Source organism: Muscardinus avellanarius, assembly GCF_963383645.1.
Source record: "Muscardinus avellanarius genome assembly, chromosome: 3".
Classification (NCBI taxonomy): Eukaryota; Metazoa; Chordata; class Mammalia; order Rodentia; family Gliridae; genus Muscardinus; species Muscardinus avellanarius.
In genome coordinates this window covers 58186186-58212201 of record NC_137788.1, presented here as the reverse complement: position 1 = coordinate 58212201, position 26016 = coordinate 58186186, and the positions used below count along the sequence as shown (strand labels likewise).

General features: G+C 39.7%; 2 protein-coding genes across 2 annotated transcripts in view; both read right to left on the bottom strand.

The window, feature by feature from the left end:
* Positions 1-3787: 3787 nt before the first annotated feature.
* Positions 3788-22382, bottom strand: DYNLT5 (dynein light chain Tctex-type family member 5; the record flags this gene model as incomplete). Its single annotated transcript, XM_080692852.1, has 4 exons — positions 3788-3991; positions 5052-5176; positions 10498-10589; positions 22267-22382. 4 exons carry the CDS (start codon positions 22380-22382, stop codon positions 3788-3790), a joined length of 537 nt encoding a protein of 178 aa, XP_080548978.1.
* A 2156-nt stretch (positions 22383-24538) lies between these two features.
* Positions 24539-26016, bottom strand: part of SGIP1 (SH3GL interacting endocytic adaptor 1) — a gene marked incomplete at both ends in the record, with an annotated part of 146597 nt that continues 145119 nt past the window's right edge. The window contains one exon of the mRNA XM_080691438.1: positions 24539-24759. Coding sequence (XP_080547564.1) covers positions 24539-24759 — 221 coding nt within the window. The remainder of the gene's footprint in view (positions 24760-26016) is intronic.

Below are 26016 nucleotides of genomic sequence, written 5' to 3'. Positions count from 1 at the left end.
GGAAAAAATTTATTTAAAAAATTTAATGCTAAAACAAAAGAAGGCACCATTTAATTTTCATTTGGGGGAATTTTTTTTTTCTATTGGTTTTGGGAAAGTGTTTCTAGCTGATATTCTCAGAGCTAACTGAATTTTCAGTAATTTGCTATTAGTACTGACTATACTTCCTGGAGAGTCGGCTGATGAATATTTTATAAAGCAGGCAGACGATGTTAGGTCTCAATTTGGATAGCTGCCAAGTCTAAATCTCTTACCTTGATATTGTGGGTAGCTTAGCTCCAGTCTCACTTTTTCAGCTGCCTGAATGGTCTCTCCGCTCACACCCTATTATTAACTCAAGTATAAACTTGAGTTATTTAAAATAAATAGGTAAACTTGAGTAAAGCATAAACAACTCAAACTCTGCCTGCGGACATCCTTATTTTTGCTAACAGGGCCACTCTTCTGGTCACCCACATCTTAAATTTCAATCACAGGAGCTTCTATTAATTGAGGGCTCCCTATCAGGGATTATGCTGAGAGTTTAGCAAACATGTATTTAATCCTCTCAAGTCCTGTGCAGTGGGCATCAGCATGATCCTTCCTTTACCACTGGGAACTTGCGGCTTAGGGAGATTAATAATTTATTTAAGACCATTTAACTAGTGCCGGTGACAGCAGGATTCAGTTCTAAGTCTGCAAACAACCAGAGCTTGAAACTTCAGGCCGCCTTGCTGTATTGCTTGTTTCCCTCCGGACTCCTCCTTTCTGTATCATGTCCCATCCCACTGCTGCCATCTTCCCACTTTCAGTGCCGTGGCCCAGCTCAGCCTCTCAGTGCCTCTCACTTTCCTAAGTTGTCTTTCTGCTCATCGTCCTCTTACAGTCACTTTACATACTCTGTTCACCTAGTGTAAAACCTTTGATTCCCTATGGTCTTGAGTATAGTTTTCTCACCCAGATGTTAACGCGTACCCTTCCAGTCTTTCTTCTAGCCAATTTATCTTCCTGAGCACTGTTTTTTTTTTTCTCCACTGTAGATTTCCCTATACCTCGGTCTATTGAAATTTTATGTGTCTATTGAAATTTTACGTGTCTATTGAAGTTTTATGTGTCTCCTATATAGTCTAGATTAAGTTATTTCCCTTCACAAAGCCTTTTTCATAATTTTCTTATTCTAGACTTTTCATTTTTTCCCCTCCCTCTCTTTCCCTCCTTCCTTCCTTTGTTATTATTTTGGAACTGGGATTGGATGCAGGGCATTCTACCTCCAAGCTACAACCCCAGACCATTAAAAAAATTTTTTTTTTGAAACAGGGTCTTTCTAGGTTGTTGAATCTCTTTAAGTTGTTGCAGCTGGTCTGGAACCAGTAATCTTCTTGTCTCAGCCTCCCACGTTCTGAGATCACAGGCGTGTACCACCATGCCTGGCCTGTTCTATCTAGGCTTTTCCTATTCTGGCCTCAACTGTGGTCAGGTGCATACTTCTATTGCATTGCCTATGGGATCCTAGCTCCTCAAGGGCTGTATTTTCTGCAGAGCTTGGTGATAGTATCACGGAGCCATGTTAAGATTCTTGCTTTAAAATAAAGATGAATTAGCTTTTGGGTGTTAGGTGTTTCCAGAATATGCGTCCATGTGCTCAATGTTTTCAACCTTGTAAGGAAAACAAAATGAATATCCAAAAATTAGCTAGAGAGCAATGATGAGCTCAACTCTGAGAGTGATCAGAGAAGCAGTAGGGAAGCAGAAGATGCGATGGGGTGTGCTAAGGTGGGGAAGAGCATAGGCGAATGCTCGGAGGGAGAGGAGGGCTGGTCTGGGGAGAAAGATGGAATGTTAGGAGACTTACAGAAGGGACATGCTGGAGATGTTCAGGGTATTTCAAAGTAAAACAGCTCCCTTCTAATTTACATTGTGATCTCTTTAAAATGTTCTTTTTCCAAGGCTTTGTGTGATAGCTAACACTCTCCTAAATTCGTTGCAACAAGGCTAATTTTTACTGTGTATTCCTATACTGCTATATAATTGCTAGAATTCATTTGAGTTAAAGCACATGGCAATATGTTGACAAACTGCTTTTTCTTTTTTTAAACTGCCATCATGTTTTAGAGTTTTGATTCCCAACACAACCTAGGATAGATGGTAAGAAATTATTTCATAGATTAGAACTTAGAACTCCTTTAAAAAGGGCATTTTTACAATAGAGTTTCTACATACTAAACAAATTTCTTCATTCTGACTCATTCAAGCAAATTGCTATATGATTGTCTTTGCTATTGTTTCAAGAAGGAGATGGTTACAAATATGTAATGATCATATGAAGCTTATTTACTTACTACATTTGTAATCTAATCCAGATTTCAAATGGGCCTATGAAGACTGTCAAATACTGGTTGTGATGAATTATGATGCAATCATATTCCACTAAAGAACCAGCAGAAAAAAAACTCAGTTGACTGACTCACTTTGAAAAGCCACTTTATAAGCCAGAAAAAGGAGGAGGAAAGAGACTTAGAAAGTATGCATTTTTTTTTTTTTACTGCATCTTAGGGGAAAGTAAAATTACAAAGCACTGACTGGTTTTTCCATTTGTTATTTTTTTTTGATATGAGTTCCATATTACATTTTTCTTGAAGACTATAACATTGCTAATTTTCTCCATATGTGAACAATTTGTCTTTGACCTTTAACAAATGTCCTCTAGGCAGTCGACTTACCATCTGAGAATGATGCCACAGCAACGTTTTACACACACACACACACACACACACACACACACACACACACACACACAGGTTTGAAAGCTCCATAAAAATAAATGGTCCATGGTACAAGATACATTAACCAGCAGAATAATAAGCTCTTTCAGCCCTTTAAATTTTAATGTCCATCCATTGTAAACTGCACTAGGTCACTTTAGTATTAAATTCATAGGAACAAAATAGTAAGTACACGTTTTATTTGTAAAGCTGCCAGCTATATATTTTGAATAACATTTCATTAGCCTAGAAAAACCTATTCAATGGCATGCCAGGCAGAGCATCTTTAAAAGTGGTGTCTCTTTCCAATAGCTGATTTTACATGTTACAGATACATTTACTATTAAGCATTATGTATATTTAATCTTTAATGTCCTAGAGAGCCTTTGTTCACTATATAGTTTCCATTATTAAAGAGCCAATGTTCAGTTCTCCCCAGTTTTGTACGGTACAGGCAACCCACAAGAGCTTCGAGTTTTAGTGTGTGGCCCCGTGGGACCACGATAATTGTTATGAAATCATTAATTCTACCTTGGCAGTTTCAACTGTCAGATACGTGTAACAATAATTGCAGTTAATGAATGCTGCTCAATTTATTAAGTACAAAATGAAAACCAGTATTATGTGCAGCACTGAGGCATATTAACATTTATCATTTATGCCTAACCATGTTGAATATTATACTATCATTTATTGGTCAGGGTATATTGCTATATATTTCTAGAACTTCTCTTTATCAAAAAGCATTGCAAAATATTCTAACTCTATAACTAAAAGAGTAATTAAAGAATCAGTACCAAAGATGATATTTCATAAGAACCCATGTTTATGAAAAGCAATCTCATAGAACCAAGACTTAGATTTTTTTTTGTCTACCCTCCACTCCCTCAATTCTTACAAAAATGTGAAAAAGTCCAAAAGCTTCCAGTTGTTTCAAATGTTAGTCTTGCTTCTTCCTTAAAGTTTTTGGCAGTCAAATTTTGGTGTGCATAGATATAGCCTCGTTCATGATTTAAAAAAGGAAGAATTACATTTTTCATTTTCAGTCACTCAAGGTAAACTGCATAGACATTTGCAAGAGCAAAGAGAGAAGAATTTCTAAAAGCATATGATGAGGCAGAATCAGTTTTAGGATCCCAGAGGCATCTGCTTCCAATTAGTATGCTCTGACCATTTAATTGTCCAATGTGAACAATCACAACTAGTTTATACCGTGGAATCATCAATTCCTTGACCTGGGCTTTAATAACCTAGAAATTAAAAAAAAGTCCTCAATTAGCTACAACTGACATTAAAAAATATTAGTCTTTATCACAAATATAGTAGATTTCAGAAAATAGCATGATGTATTGTAAACACTATTGTAATTATTGCAGCACAGAACTATGATTTCCTTCAAGTTCTGACCTCATGAGATAGGATATTTGGGGGACTAAATAAAAACAGCAGTAATAATTCTACCTGTTCTAAGGCAGGTGGAAGAACTATAATCTGGAGCACAGAGTTTAATAGATTAAGGTATTCTTTAAAAATCTACGATGGCTTCTCTTCAAAGAATGTTGGCAGCCAAACATGATGGCTCACGCTTGTATTTCCAGTATTTTGGGAGGCTGACACAAGAGGATCACAGGTTCAAGACCAGCCTCAGCAATGTAGTGAGATTTTCAGCAACCTAGTGAGACCTTCTTTTATAACATAACATAACCTAAACATAATATAACGTAACATTAGGGCTGATGGTGTCGCTTGGAAGTAGAACATCCCTGGGTTCAATCCCCAGTATTAATAATAATAATAATAATAATAATAATAATGATGAATGTTGGCATTAGAGGTCTACTGTCTGGTTTATGTCTAATAATCTGGAGTCTTCTGTAATATGATCAGACATGAATGTTTACTGAAAGGTTTATTATCAAAACAAAAATAGAGGAAATAACAATGATAAAACTGGAAATGTATTTAATGATCAAAATGTCTGCAATTTTGGCATGCAAAGTTGCTATGGTAAATAGAAAATGATCACTAATATATCACATCTTTTACCATAAAACTTTTATAAGTGGGACAGTTTTACATATTTTTGTCACAAAATACTTGTAAATGATGCTTATAATGATTAAGACAAATATTTGTTTTTTGCACACATACATACATGGCATATAACCTAACAAATATTTTCATAAACTACAAATGTGCCGTTTAACTATTACTAAAAATGAGTTCCTTTAATAAAAAAAGTATAAAGTAGGTTGTGCTTTCATCAAATATTGTAGTGATAGCTAACACTGGAAAAAATCACACCCATACCTCAGAAATTGTTTTAGTCATTTGTCTGCAGAGATCCAGGTCATATTTTTCTTCTTGTAGATAGTTTGTTAACACATCTTTTAAGATATGATTAACAGTGATCACAGGAAAATGTTTGGTAGGACCTGAAAGTACACATGATATATTTTTTGTAAGTAAATTAAAATCAACATCTTTCTAATTGGCTCCTGCTCTTACAGCTCCCCCACAATTTATTTACCACAATGAAAACAGAGCAGTTGCTTGACATTCCAGATCTTGCAGTGACATGCCCCTTAACAAGGTATGGGGCGAGGCTCCTACCCAACCTATGGTCTCCTCTCCTGTCACTGTGCTGCTTCCATCTCCTGGACCCCTCAGGTGTCTGTTATTGCTCTTTCAAGTGGCACACTATCCCCCATGTACTCATCTGAGATACATCCACTCATATTTCAAGTCCAGCTCAAATGTCTTCGTCTCCTCCAGTATAAACTAGCACTCTGTCCTCTCTACTCCCATGCACTTGGCCCCACTACTATTTTACCTCCTTTTTCACTTATAATAACTAAGGCAGCCTTATGTGTCTCTCCAGTGCCATGACAAGCAAGATTGAATTTTACCCTCCTTAGAGTTTAATTCAATGCTAACTGCTTAAGGAAGGCTTTGTGCGTGGTTGCTGAATTTAACATTAAATGTTTTATAGATAATACTCATTGCACAAATAATGGCTACTTTTTACTACTTGCCAGGCACTGTGAGTGCTTTGCATTGAATTCAATAGATATCTGAGGTGAAACTTACTGTCATCTCCATTTTACAGATGGAAACTGAAGTTTAAATGCATTGAAGAATCAGCCCAGAACCCACAGTAGCAGAGCTGAGATGGACCCCCAGGCTTATCAGGCCCTGGAGTTTATATTATCGAAGACATTTGGTCCACTCAGATGAAAATGGTCCATCCTGCATCCCTAAAATATTATTGGTCTGCCTGCTTATGTCCTTGTATGACATGCAATTGGTATTTATAGGTTCAATCATTGTTGAATCAATAAAGATGAAGGAAGAGATGGAGAATTATCCCAGTTCTCTTTTAACAGTTACCAGTATCTATAAATAAGTGCTTATTTTTAATGACTGGATAGGGCAGGGTCAAAAGAAACACATGGCACACTAAAGTTAGGAAAATTCCAGAAAGATTTAATCAAGGGTCTGAATGGGATGGAGGAAATCCCAAGGGTAGAGCAGTCTCCCTCAGCCCATGGAAGTGAAGATGTTACCCTCACCATAACTCAGGCTCTAGGAATCCAGGAAAGGAGGACTTACTAAATCCCAAGAGAAAGTAGCTGGGCGTGGTGGTGCACGCTTGTAATCCCCGTGCTTGGGAGGTGGAGACAGGAGGATTGTGCTGGTTCGAAGCCAGCCTCAGCTGGTTTAAGAGACCCTGTTTCCAAATAGAACATAAAATAGGTCTGGGAGTGTAGCCCAGAGGTAGAAGGCCCCTGGGTTCCATCCCCAGTAACACACACACACACACACACACACACACACACACACACACACACACAGTAAATCCCAAGAGAGTCCTGTGGAGAGGGGTCCCTGTAGAGCAGCTCAGGTCCCTGGGCTAAGGTCTGTAACCAGTCTGAGAAGAACCCCTGGGCAGTGAGGCAGGAGGTAAGTAGCAGGCTGCGTGCTCCTCTCCTTCTTCCAGCCTTCCTGCTGAAGTTTCTTTGGCTGAAGGTTATTGCTGTGACTGTAGTACAGTTAGATCAGCCTCCTGAGGCTCAATAAGTATCTTTTACTTTGATGAGAATATGGAAATTGTTCCATTCAATTGAAATTGGGGTGGGGAGTGAGTCTAAGCCTGTAAAGAAGACTTGTGATAACTAACCACAGTATTTATTTAGCAGAAATTGATTTTCTATGTAATAGAGGCAAACTTATCAACCGTTGGTCCTGCCCATTCTTGCTCCTTGGGATCAGAGATAGAGCCACAGATGCAAGTACCCCTGCAAGCAAACTCCTGGGTACTTATTGATCACTGTGTCACCTCCCTGTAGATCCTTTAGAAGATTTCCACTTGCATACTCTTGTGAAATGAAGTCAAATTTGAAGGGGATTTTTCTCCTTTCTGTCGAAGAATACCACTACCCTGAACTAAAGGAAATAGGTGACATTCTTTAAATCAATACCTTTTCTTTTTTCTCTACTCCTTCTTACCAGGTACTCATATCACACATACCTTACCTGGTCATCACCACTCACATGGAACTTAGTTCTGCCTGGTATTATAATCCATTTGTATGAATCATTCCCTGTAGAACATTGCAAATTCCTTTAGCAGATATTTTGTCTCCCTAGACCTTGCTTCCATTTGGAAACAGTGTCTCTCTTCGGGAACCAGTTACCTGGTTCTCTTCCTCTACTCACATGGCTCTTTAGGACCTACCACTAGCTACCTTCTGTGAACCCAAGTCCGGTGCATGACTGATTCATTCACAGGTGACACTGTCCCTAGCCACGCCAGCTAGACACCTTTTTTGGGGAACTTTGACTTTAAACATGAACTAAGGGGGAAAAGTCAGCCTCTTTCTTGTAGTAGAAGTTAGGATCTGTGACCCTGAGCCACTGCAGGTGGCCATATTTTTTCCTGGTGGGAAGGAAGTGTGGCCACAGTGAGAGAAGACAGCCACACACAGCTTAGTGCTGCAAAGATAATGCTGCTAGCACCTGAGTCCCGGCTTCCAGGACTTTCCACTTTCTAGCTCTATCAGTGTTCTTTCCACACTTCGGATAGATTTAAAAAAAAATCTTATCAACCTCATACTATTTCGAAATACAGTAATACAAAATATTTTTTCTCATTTATGGCCTTCCTTTATATCCAGAACCATCTGTTGCCTTGCCCAGGTTGGGATGTTGAGGTTCAAAGATAAAGAATCCATGTTCTGCTTTTGGCCTCCAATATCAGTTCCCAGAGCTACCTTCAGAGTCAACTAATATGAATAGAAAATTTTTTTTCTTTTAGATCTATTTTTCTTATGGGGAAAATGTTTTAGAAATAAAAAAAGCAAAGACCTAAAGAATCAGGAAAAAATAATTTAAAAAATATATACTTAAGCTGTGTGTGGAGGCTCACGCTTGTAATTCTAGTACTTGGGAGGCTGAGACAGGAGAATCGAAGGTTTGAGACAAGCCTCAGCACTTAGTGAGACTCTCAACAACCTAGAGAGACTCTGTTTCAAAATAATAATTAAAAAGGGCTGGGGGTATAGCTTGGAGATAGAGTGTCCCTGGGTTCAATCTCTAGTCACACACACACACACACACACACACACACACACACACACACACTACCTTTCACATGCAAAATAAACCTAGAAACAAGCAGAAGTGGAAATAGTTTTGATTGCTTATTAATCGGATGGCTAGATAGATACTTTAAAAAGTAGATTGTCAAGCATAAGATGTTAATCATAAAGGAACAATTCACACAGACTTTTATAAGAAAATACAGAAACATTTTATCTATTTTAAACTATTTCTAAAATTACTTTTTAAGCTGGGTGTGGTGGCTCATGCTTGTAATCCCAGTACTTGGTAGTGAGATAGGAGGATTGCAGGTTTACAGCCAGCCTCAGCTACTTAGTGAGACCTAAGGAAACTTAGTGAGACCCTGTTTCAAATAAAGGATAAAAAATAGGGATGGGGTTGTAGGTTGTAGGTAGATGCCCCTGTGTTCAATACCCAGTACTGCAAAGAAAAATTATGTTTTTTGTTCAATACTCAGTACTGCTAAGAAAAATTATGTTTTTTGTCCAATATCCAGTTGTTCTAAAGTTGATAAGACTAACTGGTTTATTTGAGGAAACATGTTGTGAAGATATAGCCTTATAAAGAAGACATACAGGGATTCATATTTCAGTTGCTTTTTTATGTTAAAATTTGATTCAAAGCCTTTCAGCACCCATGGGACCCCAGTGTTTGAGACCTTTTGGCCACATGTGGGAGAACGCCCAACTAACCCTTAGCTTGCCTGACTAAAAAGTCCAGAACAGCCAGCTGGATTCAGGATTCAAACTCTGGCATCAAAGCTCAGTTTTTATCTTAGTTTTAGGTCTCATATGGGGGGAAGATGAGGAAAGCTGTCACAGGCCTTACATTACTTTGGATTCTGTGGCCATATCTGTTTCTCCAACAAGCCAAACAACATTTTCTGAATTTAATCTCAGAGGTTCTGACTGGATTGCCAGAGTTGGATTAACCTGCCGAGATCAGTCCCTACTCCGTCTACGAAGCCAACTTCAGCGGAATTGTATGGACCTAGGGCGGTGATGATGGTGTTGGTGGAACCTTTCTAAGGAACTTGAGTAAGGTTACAGAAAGACTATAAAAGGATACTGATGACAGAAATATTAGCTGTTCACCACCAACACTGCAAATTCTAGTAGATTAATTATGGAGTCTTATAATCCATGCAGTATTGGGGATTCCTGTAGAAAATTGGCTACAATTTCAGTATGATAGGCTGATGGCTTCTAATTTTTGGGAGGTTAACTGGCCACAGATGGAATAACCCTGTCCCAAAGGGTCTTCTTTTGCCCCTTGGTAAGTCTCTGTGGAATTTCTATGAGCAGTAATTATATATAAATTTAGATAATAGTGGGCAGGTATGCATTTAAAGAAAACAAGCAGGTCTTTGAAGAAACATGAATGGAGAAAGATATTCGCTGTGGGCTCCACCTGGGAGTACAGGGGCAGGTGCAAAGATCTTTGTTTTCAAAGACCCAAAACCTCAGTGGTAATAGATAAACTTCTCTGTCAACAGGGGACCATGAATCAGTTGCCTCTGCCTTGAGGGTTTTTTCCTTTTACTTATCAAAAACACTGGTGGATCTTGTTGGATGAAACATCAATACATATCTCTTTCACTCAATTCATATGTATAAATTAGGTTATGTATTTATATGTTTAATAGTACTGAAGACTGAACCCAGGGGCGATACACCTCTTAGCTACACACCTAGACTTCTTAATTTTTGAAACATGGTCTTGCTACGTTTGTGAGTTTCACTAAGTTTCTGAGGCTGTCTTGGAATTGCGATCCTCCAGTCGTAGTCGTCTAAGTACTGGGATTGCAACTGTGTACATCAAGCCCAGCTTTGAAATTTAGATATAATAACTCTACCAAGAAATACCAAAAGACCTCCTTAATCTAATATATATTGCACACATCTGTGCCTCCAATTGAATTGCTTAGTATGCAGGAAACATTGGAAAAAAGTATGCAATGGATGTTGCTTCCACTCTGCAGAGGAAAAAACTAAAACAGCCTCATATCACTTGATTAATTAAGGTCCCTTATGCTAGGATTGAATACAATGACAGGTTATTAGATATCATTTTAAGTAAACACCAGTCGCCAAATTATAAGTTTAACATAGGGGTTAGTGATTAAGTTACACACCCAACTGATAAGTGTTTTCCATCTGTACCATAAGGCGAGAGACCTCATCACGCTGGGTTGGCTCATCCATGTAAGACACAGTACTCATAGAGCTAAAAGCAAGGGAGAAAACACATTTTAATTGTTATAGCAATCAGAGCAAAGCACAGTATTTCTTTACGCTAATATATTTACAAAGATTAAATTTTTTCACTAAGAAAATCTGAAGTAATCCAGTGACATATTTTGAATCTAAAATGCTTTAGAGATGGAGCTCTTGAGATGCAGAGAAGTTGCTTAGAGCAGGTGTCTCTATGTACTGGTTGAAGCCTTGTGCGGAGCCCAGGTCATCCGATTATCTGCAAAGCTTTCCTGGGTAGCAAGGTGCATGTTTCAAAAGCCATTGCCAATTGTGTCTCTAGCACAGAGGAAAAAAATGTTCCTCAAAGAAGACAAAGCCCACAAATGGGACTGTGATATCAAAGGAAGCTTAAAATGTTGGGAAACAAATCTATGTATACATGGGGTATTATAAAAAGCTTACTATTATATGTTCCCACCAAATCCCTTTAGTATAACAAAGAAAAATGAGAAACTCATCTACAGGGTGAAGAAACCACAATTCATCTAAACCATCCTAAGTCAGTAAGCATCAATCACCCTTTTCAACATTGAGAACTTGGGCTTGGTTACCAAGGCAATCTGAGCTTATCCAGGTGCTAAGCAGGGTACCCAAGAAAAGAAGAGCCCCTTAATGTCCCTCCAGCACTACTTAATTCAACTTAGTTCAGATGAAATTCAACCATGCAACTAATGAGTCTCAGAACTCTTGCCCCCAATTTTCTCCACCTGTGAAAATGGAAGTTAAGACAGATGTCATTTCAAAGGAGATGACATAATTGTGTGTGTGTGTGTTTTCAGAGTGACCGCTTTTTAAAGTAGGCTATGTTTTTGCTTTAACTAAATGAGAAAGAGATATTTGTTCCTAATCTTTTGGCATTTTTCTCTACTAGCTTAAATATACTTAGTTCTTTTAGCTCTTTGAAATTAAAGAACTTTTTGCAAATTGATGTTTTAAAAAAGCCCAGATAGTCTATTATTTAAAAACTCTAATAGAATACAACTTACAGGATAAATTAAGGTTTACCCACCTGCCCAAGAAAGCAATGCAGGAAATTCTGGCTGCTTTTTTCAAGATGGATTTCTCATTAGTGATTTAGTCTGCTTTTTGAAAAACACCTGCTTCTCTGTTTTCTGCTGCCCTTTGAAGTAGCAAGCAACCTGTTTGGTTATAGTGACTGCAGGTGTTGTGGGCAGTATCAAAGACAATAACTTCTGCTTAAAAAACCCAATATTGCATAACCCCATGATTCTGAGATAAGCCAGTGTGCCCCAGTATTGTATGTGCTACTTTTAGCTTTGCAAAACATCTCTCTATAATCATCTCATTTTTCCTTTGAGCAAAGAAGTTATTATTCTGGCCCATTTCAGAGACAAAGAAAATGAGGCAAAGGACTTTAACATCAGATGTGTTGGAAGGGGAGACTCAGACTTCAAATATTCCATTTACCTTCCAGAGATAGACTCACGTATAGTTCTGACAAAATGAAAATAGGGCAATGGCTGTCTGCAATAATTACTGTAGTTAAAACCTATGTGCATGAACATACAGAAGATATTGATAAAAATATTCTTCCCTTTTATTAAACATAGCACTAAAATTCACAGAAAGAGAAACTGAGTTGTCATAAAACTCAAGTAAATTAGGGTTAAAAGTCTAAGAAAAAGCAAATGGAAACTTTTGTAAACACTCCTCACTATTGCTTTGCTCAGTGCTTCTGAAAATTGTTAATGTGTACTTCATAATGTTATTGTGTGAACTGATGTCAGAGAGGTGGCTTAAAAGCTCCATTGAGCCAGGCGTGCGAGGTGGAGACGGGAGGATTGCGCATGTTCGAAGCCAGTCTCGCTTTCTTAAGAGACCCTGTTTCCAAATAAAAAAAATATAAAAATAGGTCTGGGAGCGTAGCCTGAAGGTAGAAGGGCTTCCAGGAACCCCCAGTACCACCAAAAAAAAAAAAAAAAAAAGCTCCATTGAGATCGGTGTGCAGATAAAAAATTTTATGTACTGAATGTTTTTCAAATATTGAAGATGATTTTCATAGTAGTTAAGTAATGTGTGATCGTCATAAAAATTCAAAACACACAAAAAAGAGTAAAAAAAAGTAGTATTACAAAAAATGATTAATCCCAGTGGTTATGGGCCACTATTAACCTTAAAAATTCTTACTTATACAATTTTGCATATGAGATTGTAGCTTAGATGTTGTTGTTTTACTAGAAACTATATTCTGAATAACTTGTCAATAAAGAGTAGTCTACATAGCAGGGCATAGTGGTGCACACCTGTAACCCCAGCATTTCAGAAGCTGAGACAGGAGGATTGAAGGTTGGAAGCCAGCCTCAGTAACTTAGTGCACAGGCACACACACGCGTACACACACACACACACAGTAGTTTACATAGCTGGGCTAGGTATACAAACCTGTAGTCCCAGCAACTCAACAGGTTGAGACAGCAGGATCACAGGTTTGAGGTGAGGCCAGCCTGGACAACCTGGTGAGACTCTGCTTCAAAATAAAAAAACAAAAAAGGACTGAGGACTGTAGCTCAGTGGTAGAGCACCCCTGGGTTTAAGTCCTAGTACTCTACATTAATATTTTAAATATCAAGACAATGATTAATGTATGAACATTCTGCATTTTACTTAACTACTTTTTTTTGCTAGGCCATTTAGATTATTATTCCACTATTATAAATAAAATTATAATAAACCCAGTGGCAGGGACTACCATTTGCTTTCCAGTGCTCTTCTCTCCTTTCTCAGTAACAAAGCCCTCAACTCATGGGACTCCTGTTTAGATTGAAGGTGAATTGAGTCTCTCTGAGTTACTGTAGTTGGGTAGTTTGTGAACCAATGAGACATAAACTGTTCATTGGAAATTTTGAGAAAACTCTCTAAAGAAATAGAACAAAACAAATGAAGAAGCTCCTTTAACCAATAAAAACTTCTTTTATGTAATTCTTGTTTTGTTTAGACCTCTGAGTCTTGTCTTTTCTCTTTCTTCTTTTCTTTCTTTTTTTTTTTTTTTGTGGTACTGGGGATGGAACCCAGGGGCCTTCTACTCCAGGCTATACCTCCAGACCTATTTTAAAAAATATTTTATTTGGAAACAGGGTCTTACTAATTTGCAGAAGGCCTCAGTGAGTTTCTGAGGTTGGCTTCGAACTTGTGATACTCCTGTCTCAGCCTCCCAAGGACTGAGATTAAAGCATGCACCACCATGCCCAGCTTGGGCCTCTGGTTGTTTTCTAAAAAAAAAAAAACACAAAACAACAAACAAACAAACAAACAAACAAAAAACTCATAAAAAGCATTATCTAATGCTTAATTAGAATTTATTTATTTCATTTATCGAAAATGGAACATATTCTAATAGAGGCAGTTTGCCATTTGAAAATGGAATGCTACAAGCAATAGAATATGAAACTGAAAGTTTTATGGAGATGAGGCTTTGAGGAGTGAGGTTGCAGATATTTTGCTCAGAACCTGGCGACCCTTATGCAGAAGAAAAATATTTGGCCTTATCTATTGCTTTCTGTACCTTGGAAGGTTGGCCATGTGTCAAAATGTAAAAATAGGTCTGGGAGTATAGCCCGGAGGTAGGGCTTCCAGGAGCCCCAGTACCACCAAAAAAAAAAAAAAAAAAAAAAGTACCATCTATCTCATTCTGCACTTATTTCTTTGTGGTGAAAGCACTCAATTTATTTTCCTCTAGCTTTTTAAAAAAATACATTATTTATCTAGTTGTTTGTAAACTACAATAAGAGGTAATATATGGATGCATAATTGGACTTGGAAGCATTGAAGCAACAGAGTCAATGCCTCAGAAATAACAGCTCTTTCTTGAAGTACCTTATCTCTCTACTGCTATCTTTGAAGGGTGCCTTTTTTGGGCTGGGTGGCTGGTGTGTGTGTGCGGGTGGGGGTTGTGTGGTGGTGGTGGTGGTGGTGGAGGTATTACTAAGGTCATGTGCTGCCCCCCTGTGGAGAGATTTCAAAGTGCACAGAGAAAAAGGTTTCAGATTAGAAATTTGTACATTTAAAAAAAAAAAAAAATCTTTCTAAAGGTGGTTTATTGCCCAGGAAGTATCGGGCAAAGTGGAAAGTACTAGTAAGACAAGGAGAAAATCCCCTGTACTTGGGAAACATGATGCAGAATATAAGGTAAACTATGAATAGAAATTCTCACTTGGGGTTTCCATCTAAGAACTACTCTGACTCTTTTTTTCATGTTAAAAAAATTAATGAAGACTCTCTCCCTCTTGAGATGCTCTGTTATTCTTTGAATATGCATTGCCTACTTCACTAAATCAACCTCGGTTTTTTGTCTTTGAAAAAAATTAATGAAGCTATGATTTTTTTCTATGGAATTTTAAAAAATATGCTAAAGAGTAAAAACATACCAACTTATTTAACCAGTAAATTGGAATAATTGTCTGGCAAGGTACTTTAATTTTGTGTCCGTTTATTTCAGAGTAAGTTGCTAGATTTTAATATAGTTTTGAAGTATTTTGCTCTAAATATTGACCCCCATCTTACTAGTAAAAGGAAATGATAAGTTAAAATAACTTTCAAAAGTGAAAGAAATGTTCTGGCATGGAGGCACATGCCTGAAATCATAGTACTTGGGAGGCTTAGACAGGAGGATTTCAGGCTGAAGGCCAGCCTCAGCAACTTAGTGAGAACATGTTTCAGAAAAAAAAATAAAATAGGGCTGACGTGTAGCTCCAAGCTAGAATGCTCCTGGGCTCACTTCCAAGTGATAGAAAAAAAGAAGAAAAAAGAGGTTAAAAGCTGACAAGTGCTATGGTCTTGTAGGGTATATTTTTGAATAGTAGAAGTGATTCTGAAAGACACAGAATAAACCACACATCATGTGGAAAGCCCAGCTCTGGCGTGACTGGAGGTGATCCAGGAATGGTGAATGACAGGATATAATAATGAGTGCAGGTGAAAGATCAGAACTAGCATCTGAAGTGTGCTGAGCCAAAGCTCGTCCAGAGAAGGTGAGGTGATGGCCCAGGTGTGGGGAGCCATTAAGGCTTTCCCCTAGATTAATGTTTCTGACTCAGCTGACTGTCCTTCACCCAGAGTCAACAAGGTTTGGGGTTATGGAAAGTTCAAAAAGTTCTGGGAGAAGATCAGTTGGTGATGGCACGAGGGTACTGATTGATCTATCTGTAATGTATGTGCTTTGGATTGGTCTGTATTGTATTCCGGTGGTGATGGCAAGAGAATGTTGATTAACCTGTGGCTGTGAATAAATACCTCTGGAAAAACAAACCCGGCGTTGGCGCAATAAAGATGAGATTGACCCAGAAGTAGGCGTCAGCCAGGAGCGTCGGTGCAATAGAGAATACTGACCCAGGCATAGTTGTCGACAAGTAGGAAATATTGACCCAGGACCAGGGGCTGGCCAGTAGAGATAGTAGGTTGGTGGCTCCCCCACGTTAGAATTAAAAATTCTTCATCCTCACGCCTCTCTTCAGAACCCGTACTTTTGCTGGCTGGCTCCGGCACCCAGGGCAGATAAGAAAGCTGCGCAGCTCAAACCTGGGAAGAGTGCCTAGGTTCAAAGGCACTCTGTCCTCAGCAATTTTGGGGGAGTGGTGCTGGGAGTGTGGGTGTCATGGTTACCTCTACATCAAGTGGGGATATGGCCTATCATAATAGATTTTCAACACAAATGAAACTGTTCTTTTTTTTTTTTTTGCGGGTCTGGGGATAGAACCCAGGGGCATTCAACCTCAGAGCTACACCCCTGCCCTATTTTTTATATTCTTTATTTTGAAACAGGGTCTCACTAAGTTGTGGAGGCCCTCACTAAGTAGCTGAGACTGTCCGCGAACCGTGATCCTCAGGTCTCAGCCTCCCAAATGCTGGGATTATATGCGTGCACCACCACGCCCAGCTGTCCTTCTTTTTAAATAAATTCATGATGGAATATTTCAGCAAGAAGGCAAAAGTGTATCTTTTATTACCCCTTTGAACATGCACTTTTTTGTTTACTTTATATACATCTTTTGCCCTAGATGAAAGCTTGTAGTCACCCTGGACTTAAGGCCCACACAGACCAAGGAATCTCACTTTTTGTGAGCAAAAGAACTGGCTTGTTCAGTAATTAATATAATGCAAAACTTACTCATTCAGTGATCAGAAGTATTTATTGAGGGACCATGAGGTACCAGGCAACGGACTAGGACTTTGAGATTACTGTCTCTACTCTCATGGAGCTTATATTTTGGTGAGGAAAGAAAGATGGTAAACAACAAAATACTAAACAAGTAATATTGTACAAAGAGATAACTACTGTGGAGAAAAGGAAAAGTAGAACAAGTTAAGGGAGTTTGTAAGTGAGGGAGGGGGAGGGTTCTGGTGCAATTTTAAGTACACTGGTCCAGATAAGCCTCTGTGGGCAAAGAATTGAAAGAGGTGAGGAAATGAGCCATGGGGAAGGACAAGCACACCCCAGACAGAGGACAGCGCTTGCAGAGACATGGAGACAGGAGGCCTCCTGGGGTGTCGGAGGCCAGGAGAGCTACAGATGAGTTACAGAGGTATCAGGCAGCCAGGTCACGGTGGGTTTTCTGTGCCATGGTGAAAACAGACTTTTACTCTAAGAAAGTAGAGTCAAGAGAATGCTACAGATACCTATATGTCCTAGATACTGCTAGATTTCTTTGCTGAATAGTTACCTCATTTTTATTCTCACTTGCCTTGCAAATATTTGGTACGACTCTCTTCTTATGGCTTGCTACTTGGATGGGTGCAAAATGGTGTCTTGTTCTAATTTACACTCTTCTGTTTCAAGTATGCTTGAGCAGCTCTTCACATTTTGATTAGTCCTTCGGGCTTTGTTTCTGAAAACTGCTATCTCTTGTGACTGTATTTACAATTGGTTAATTGAGGGGCTAAATGGGCGATGTGTACATGTATGTCCATACAGATTTCTTTTACCCCATTATGATGTATGAATACAATGTACCAATAAAAAATTTTAAAAAATTGGTTAATTGGTTTCCCTCTTTAATGTTAACATGCAAGATTTAAAAGATATGCATGTATGTAGGCATGTATATTACCTAATAATGGCACCTACTGCATCCTTGATAAACCTAAATGCTAAGTTTTATTATAGTTATATTTACCAGACTTTTTCTTTTGCTTTATGGTTTGGTTTTTCATGTTGGGATTTTGTTTAAGACAGCTTTCCTCATTCCTAGAATGCAAACATTCTCTCACGCCTCCCTCCAATGCCTCCCTTCGTCTCCCATCCTGCAGGATTTCATCTAACAATACAAATGACATATGGTAAGAGGCCAGCTTCATTCTCCTCTGTATAGTGAGCTAGTTTTCCCCAGTACAGTCCATGAAAAGATCTGTCATTTCTCCATTTATAAAAACAAATAAGGAAGAATATAAATATCTTCTCTAACCCACAGTTTCTATAGGAAGTACATTTATATTGTGTATGAAGTAAATGGTTTAAAAACCTGTAAAAAACAATGCTAGCTATTACTGTGGTTTGATTTGGAGGCATGACCCCCGCATTTTGCCCAGGCTTCTCTCTGCCGGGGAAGCTGCATCTCCAGATGGTCTCATTGGGGCTTTTGTTTAATATAAAACAAAATAAAACATGTCCCTTCACTCTGATCTTCTAACCTTTAGCCTTGACCTTCAGGCATCAAAAAGAGGGAACAGGCCTGCCAATATTTTTAATCACCCGAAGACAGCTTTCTGTAGTACAGTTGGACTCATAGAACAAATCCATCACATTTAAAATTATTTGTTCACTGTTTTTCCCACCAGATTGTACACTCTATCAGAGCAGGAATTGTTTCTGCAGAGTTCTTATGAAGTAATGAACACAAATCATTTTTACTGTTAAGACAGCCTACTGTGAAAAGTTACCAGGTAATTCTCAGTGTACTAGAAAAGAGTTTCTCTTGGATAGAACTCTGCAGTTATTCACCTGCACGCTTAACATGTGGCACAATAATCAGTACATAGAAACTCACGAAGTCCTGAGTAAAAGTGAAAACACACACATAGTGCGGCCAAGCTAGTGTTTTTACACACTATCAGAACGTTCAAGAGGAGACTGGTGGGTTCTGTACAGAAAGGTTGCATGGTATCACTGTAACCTTCGTTCCATGCAAATGACAGACTCTGGTCTCCAACTTTTGCCCTAATCAACTAGTGAAACTATTAGCGTCAGAGATAATAGGCCTGGGTATCTTGTCACATTATCCCAGGAAAGTAACATGACCTCAGAGTTTCTGTTTCCACTTGGAGAACATGAGAGAGACACATCTGTCCAAACACTGTTCAGTCAGCTAAGGCTGAGCCTCCAGCAAGAAAGACATTACTATAAACATTTGTTCTGTCCCAGGGATGGAAAACAGCAGATTCTGGCAAATCAGTAGAGCAATTTCATTAATGCAAATGACACTCAGATTGTCACATTTTCAGGGAGTGAAAATACTCGACTAATAAAGTTTTGCTACTTGCTAATTTCGTAGCTCTGCAGCCTCAAACTTTCTAAGCTTCTGCCTCTTTTGTAAAATGGGAGTGTTCATAGCACCTATCCTTATAGATTAGGAGTTGGCAAACATTTCTCTAAGAAGCCAGATACTGGGTACTGTTGGTTCTTTAGGCCTTGTGGGGTTTATTGAAACTTCCCCATGCAGCGTGAAAGCACCTGGAGACAGAGCCTAAGGAAGCAGGCAGAGCCGTGTCCTGGTACATTTTATTTATGGACACTGAAAGTCAAGTGTATTATATTGTCATACAACACAAAATGTGATTCTCCTTTCAACTTGTTTTTCAAATATATAAAGACTATATCTAGCTGGGACAGCGTACCAGAACAGGTGGCAGACTGCGCTTGGCCCTAGGCCATAGTTTACCAGCCCGTTACAGATCTTCTGTGAGGCACACAGGAGATCCACAGTAAGGGCTCAACACATGTCAGCTGCTGCCATTATAAATGACTTATCTATGAGTGAAAAGCAAATAGAATTCAGATTAATGGAGGAAAGCCAGGCATAGTGGCGCACACCTGTAATCCCAGTACTGGGGAGAGTGAAACTGGAGGAGCATAGGTTTGAGGCCAGCCTCAGCAAATAGCAAGATTTAACAAGTTGGCTAGGGTCAACTAGCCAACTAGTGATACCCTATTTCAAAACAAAATAAACAACAACAAAAAATAAAAGGGCTGAGGGTGTAGCTTGGAGGTATAATGCCCTTGGGTTCAGTCCCCAGTAACACACACACCCCACAAGCAATATACTTTAGAATATACTTTATACTATTGATATTTATCCATTTAAATACTTTTCAAATAAAAGGAGTATGCTTTTCCATACCCATTATATACTACAACAATTTCAGATAATGCCTGCATTTGATGGCCACCAAACTTTCAGAATTTTTCTACAGGTTGAAAACTATCCTGAAGGAGAATCGCCTGCACCAGGCGGCGTGAAGCAGTGGAGGGAGTGCTGGGCGGCTACCTCCTGAGCTGTCTCTGCCTTGGAAGGGGACCCGGAAGCTCTTCATTTGTGTTTAAAAGCGTAAATGGGAGCGCTGTTCTGAATGTTTTGTTCAATCACCACTGAAATGGAGTGGCTAGTGAAAAATCTAATGTGTTGAGAAAAATGATTTTTGTATGTTATTTAAAATCTTTTATTTATACAAGATCAATAATAGGTTAAAAGTGATTAATTTTTCAAGTTTCACCAAGCCCCTGACTGTATAAACTTTTGATTTGTTTTGAAAATGAAGAGGTAGATAAAGTCAATGAAGTGTGTGTAAACAGATGTCAGGTTTGTCTTTGAATGAGGACTTTTTGGGGTGTTTTTGTTTTAGTTAGGAAGATGTTGTTTGTGTCAGGTTATTGTTTGAATAGTTTCTTGGAAAAGGTAAGTTGAATTTTTTTTGTGTGTGCGTGGGTCTGGGGATGGAACCCAGGGACATTCACCTCCGAGCTACACCCCCACCCCTATTTTTTATTATTTATTTTGAAACAGGGTCTCACTGAGTTGCAGAGGGCCTCACTAAGTAGCTGAGGCTGTCTACGAACTGCGATCCTCCAGTCTCAGCCTCCTGAATGCTGGGATTACAAGTATGCGCCACCATGCCCAGCTCTTAAAATGATTTTAAAGGGATCTTGTATACTTAAATATTAGAGATAGCAGCCAGAATGGCTTAGGGTCAAAGCAAAAGAGAGAGTCAGAATAAAAAGTCAGAGTTAATTATTCTTGACCTTCTCCTCCTCCTCCTCCTCCTTCGTCTCCACCTCTGCCTCCTCCTCTCCTCCCACCCCCACTCCTCCTTTTCTTGTGGTACTGGGGATTGAACCCAGGGACATTCTACCTCCGAGCTACACCCCTAGCCCTATTTTATTTTATTTTTTATTTGAAAATAGAGCCTCACTAAATTGCAGAGGCTGGCCTCAAACCTGTGATCCTCTAGTCTCAGCCCCCTCTTTACTGAGATTACTAGTCTGTGCCACCACGCCCAGCTCTTGACCTTTACTTAAGACATATGCTGGGATTGCTACTCCTTTATATCCATTTTTCTATCTGTGAAAAAGGGAGATTGCACTCAAAATACACAAACTTCCAGGTCTGGAAAGTGAAGTTTTAAGTGCATTAATAGACTTTGAGAATAGAAAGGTTCTGGTTTCAGAATTCTAATGATCCCAATTTTTCTGGTGTCCGTTTGACAAAGCATGATACTCCTGCTTCCCACCATGGAGATTAATATACCATATCCTTTAACCTTGTGGAGACTATTAAGAAGGAAACTTTATTATATGAGTTAATTGGCTGCTACTAAATCAGATAATTTGTTTTCTGACTAATAACTATGAAAAAAGTATTAAAAAGGGATTCATCTCTTTAGAAGAACAAATGCAATATATAGCAAGGGGAAAAAAGTTCTTACTCTTTGATGGACTAATTATACTGCAAAGAAATAACCAAGCAGAGAGTTATTATAAAGTGAAGAAGCTGGGTTCACTTTATAATAACTTCACACATGCTTGTAATCACAGCATTTGGGAGGCTGAGACAGGAGGATCCAGGTTTGTGGCCAGCCTCAGCAACTGTTTCAAAATAATAAAAAATAAGATTGGGGGTGTAGCTCGAAGGTAGAATGCCCCTGGTTTCCATCCCCAACACTTAAAAAAAAATGAAGAAAGAATGCTTGATAGTTCAAGGAGAGTAAACTAGTCCAGAATTATAAATTAATAAATATTATACAGCTATTAGGATATGAAGACTGAAAATATAGTACAAAACTTGTATTAATGTTAGCACACTACATATATATATTATAAAAATGTACAATCTATGTAATTATGTAACATCAAGAGGAAGAATTCAAAGGACCTTTAAGAGTAGATGATTACATGTGGCATTTATCTTGAGTACAAGTTTTTTTTTTCTCCCTGGGAAATCTTTAAAACAATAAAAATCCCACTAGGATTAACGTATCACTTAAGCTTTCTCCTTTTTCTCAGTATAGCCTCCAAGAGCAACTGACCTTGGAACTTGCCAGTTTTCTCTTCTCTTCTATCCATCCCCAAGGAAATGTTTCTCCAGATAATAAACCTGTTTGTCCGATAGGTAAATTTAAGTCATTAGACAACAATTACTCACTCCTTAGAGCGCCTCTGCATTTCCTTCCTTCGGGACTCGAGACCACTGGGGGACAGCGTGCTCCCTCTTGTCTTCAGTGAATGAGCGGCTCTGCCTTTAGCCATGTCCGTCATCATAACTATGGGAGAGTTTTGTAGAGTAAAACAAACAAAAAACCTGAAAATCTTTTAGTTTAATGGAGACACCCAACATACAGTGCACAGATACTATCTTTACCCTTGTGGGATGGGGAAGTAGGGTTTCCCCTTGAGCTATACCTAGAATATGTTATTATTCTGTTCAGTCGAATCAGAACTATAACTGAAAGCTTTTTATGTATGCAACAGTATAATTCACACAAGCAGATATTAAACTGTACCAAACCGAGTAACTGTTGGTTCAAAAGGGAGAGAGCGACTAAACAAAGACAAGACACATGCGGCCCCAAACCAGAAACCAGGACTTTTATTGCCTTCCCATATTTAATCGTGTGTGTGATACTGGGTACTGAATGGGGGGGCTACCTCTGAGCTACACCCTCAGCCCTTTTTATTTTTTATTTTGCTTTGAAATGGGGTCTCTATAAGTCATTAAGAGTCTTGATAAGTTGCTGAAACTATCCTCGAAGCTCTGATCCTCCTGTATTAGCCTCCCAAGTTCTGGGATTATAGGTTTGCATTATCAAGCCCAGCTTGCTGTTACTTTAAAAATTAACTATTTTCTTCTAAGTTTTCTCCCATCCCCAAGCAACAGTGATTTACTTTGTAAAGGGCAGTCAGAACTTAACTCTTAATGGAGTAACTTTTTATAATTGGTGCATTGAGGTCATACATCTCAATGGGATAAAAGATGGTGGAGACATACATGCGCACCTCACCATTGGGTGCGCTTTTTAGCTCTTACCCGGTCCCCACCCCATTCCCTCCTCACCCCTCCTTCCCATGCTTGGCTCAGTGATTGACTTTGATATGTTTAAGTATATCATGTGCTTTAGAGAATTTATTGGGAAACCTAATTCCTTTTCACAAATGCTTGTTAAAAAGCTAGAAGCACCTCTGAATGTTTCATTTTGAAGCTCATTATAATGGAGAATTACAATGCCCCACTAAAGTTATATATACCTATATAATTTTATATGTATATAAATATTTTATAAAATTTATATGTATGAAACATGTATATATTTTTTTTTCTACAAAAGCTGGAAGCAATGAGCTTCCCAGTGCTTGGACTATCTCTCTAACACCCTCACCACCTATTAATACATTTAGGTATTCAACTACATTATCCCATCACCTGTACATGAGAGCCCTCACAAGGAGACTCTGTGCTAGACATTAAAAGAGAACTAAAATCCGGAGAGCCTGCCTTCAAGGAGTTAGAGGGCGGGTGTGAAGAGTTGAGGAGAGCACACCCCAAAATCCTGTGTCTCCAGTGTCAGGCCCTAGGCAGGCGAAGCGCAGGGAAGGGGCGGCCCTGCTCTGGGGAGGGAGCCGTGGTGTGTGGTTGTGTGTGTGTACTTGTGCAAGCGTGTGCCTCGGCATGCCCCTGGGTGTGTGCCTGCGAGATGTCCCGTGTGGGAACGAGGTCGAATGGGTCTATTGAACACAGCCTGATGATGCGAGTCATTGGGGTTCTGCTCCACAGTCCCCAGTCAGACCTCCGGGTCCCCGCGATTCCCGAGCTGCCCTGGGGTTCCCAACCTAGGAAGGCGGTCACTGGGACCTGGAGGCCCCCAGGGTGCGGAGGCTGCAGGCAGACTGCCTGGGATGCGCGCTGCTCGGCTCCAAAAGGGGGCCTCCGCCAGCTCCTCGAAAAGCAGCGCAGGGGGCTGGGGCCTGAGACCCCGACTCACTCCCAGTCCCCAAATCTGGGGCCACCTTTTCGTATTTGTAAGTGGGGGGAGAGATCTGGGTCAAGAAGGGCCATTTCTCAACACAGGATGACCCGCTTCTCCACCCGGTTTCCTCCCCGGTGGACAATACGCACAGTCAGGGGAGCGAACTTACCTATCTGTAGCCTGGAAGGAATGGCGAGGGCAGTTTCGCTGGGGGCCACCTGGATCTCCTGCGCCTTCACCGCAGACACAGAGTGGCCTGGCTCGCTGTCCCGCCTCCCTCTGCCTTCCGCGCACTCCCAGGACTCCGAGGCTGTCTCCAGGGCGACCTCCTCAAACATCACCCTCTGCCCTCCAGGCACAATCAGTCGCTCTGTGGCCATTGGAGCCCCTCAGAGGGTGTAAGGGATCCCAGACCTACTGCTCCCAGGGGGCCTTCCTGCTCTCTTTCCAGCTTCAGGGATAGGAGTGGGAAATGCTGCGGTTTCCAAACCGTCCAGGCCATCTTTTAAGACACGCATGGTTGACTACAGGCAGAACTGAGAGTTTACCTTTGCCAGAAACTGTTAGTTTGGTTTTTTTTTTTTTTCCAGTTGTCTCAAAAGCTCTGTCCAGAAAGGACTGTTCTAATTTCAAAGATTTAGGAAACTGAGATTCTTTGATGTCAAATAGCATGCCTAGGGCCCAGGAACACAAGGTCTTAACCTCTGTTCACTGCAAACAGGGCTGGGCTCCTTCACTTTTAAAAATAAGTCTGTCTGTCTGTCTGTCTGTCTGTCTGTCTCTCTCTCTCTCTCCCCCTCTCCCTCTCCCTCTCCCTCCCCCTCCCCCCTCATCTGCTAGGGGTGGGCATGGCTGCCATTGCTAACAGGTCCTTTCTAAGCTTTAGTAACCATCTCTTCCCTAAGCCCATTGGCCCTCTCGAAGCAGCAAGCAAGCAAACAAACTCTGTAGGCCTGCAGTAGAGGGTAGTTTGTGGCGGAAGAGCACCTAGTCTACTACACATTTTTTTTTTTTTTTTGCTTTAATTGGTGCATTATGGTCTGTCATAATGTAAATCATGTTGGCAATGGCATACGTGCACACAGTACTTGATGTCCCCCCACTGCCTCCCCATCTTCCTCCCTCCCAATACCAAGTGCCCAGATTGACAATGGTATATTCACATGTATACATATACTTGATGGAAGTATTTTCATTAATGAACTTCAGTCTTTCTCCACCCCTGCCCTCCCTCCCTGGCTCCACTAAGGTTCTCCTCCATTTGAAATCCCTCTGATATCCCATGTACTCCCTAGCTTATGCATATTAGAGAAAACATATGCCCCTTCTCTTTCTGTGCTCTACTAATCTCACTTAACATAATGTTTTCCAAGTCCTTCCATCTTCTTGCAAATGAAAAATAACAAATAATCAGAACAAATAATCCAATCAAAAATAAACCCCAAAACAAATAACCCAATCAAGAAATGGGCAACTGAATTGAATAGACACTTCTCAAAAGAAGAGATACAAATGGCCAATAGATGCACGAAAACATGTTCAATATCATTAACAATCAGGGAGATGCAAATCAAGACTACACTGAGATTCCATCTAACTCCAATCAGAATGTCAAGCATAAAGAAGCCAAATAACAGTAAATGTTGGTGAGGATGTGAGGAAATAGAAACTCTTTTACACTGTTGGTGGGGTTGCAAACTAGTCCATCTGCTATTGAGATCAGTGTGGAGATTCCTTAGAAAACTGGGAATGAATCCACTATATGGTCTGGCTATATCACTCCTGGATATCTTACCCATGTTCATAGCCACATAATTCACAATAGCCAAACTGTGGAACCAACCTAGGTGTCCATCAACGGATGAATGGATTGTAAAATTATGGGAAATACACACAATGGAATTCTACTTAGCAATAAGTAAGAATAAAAT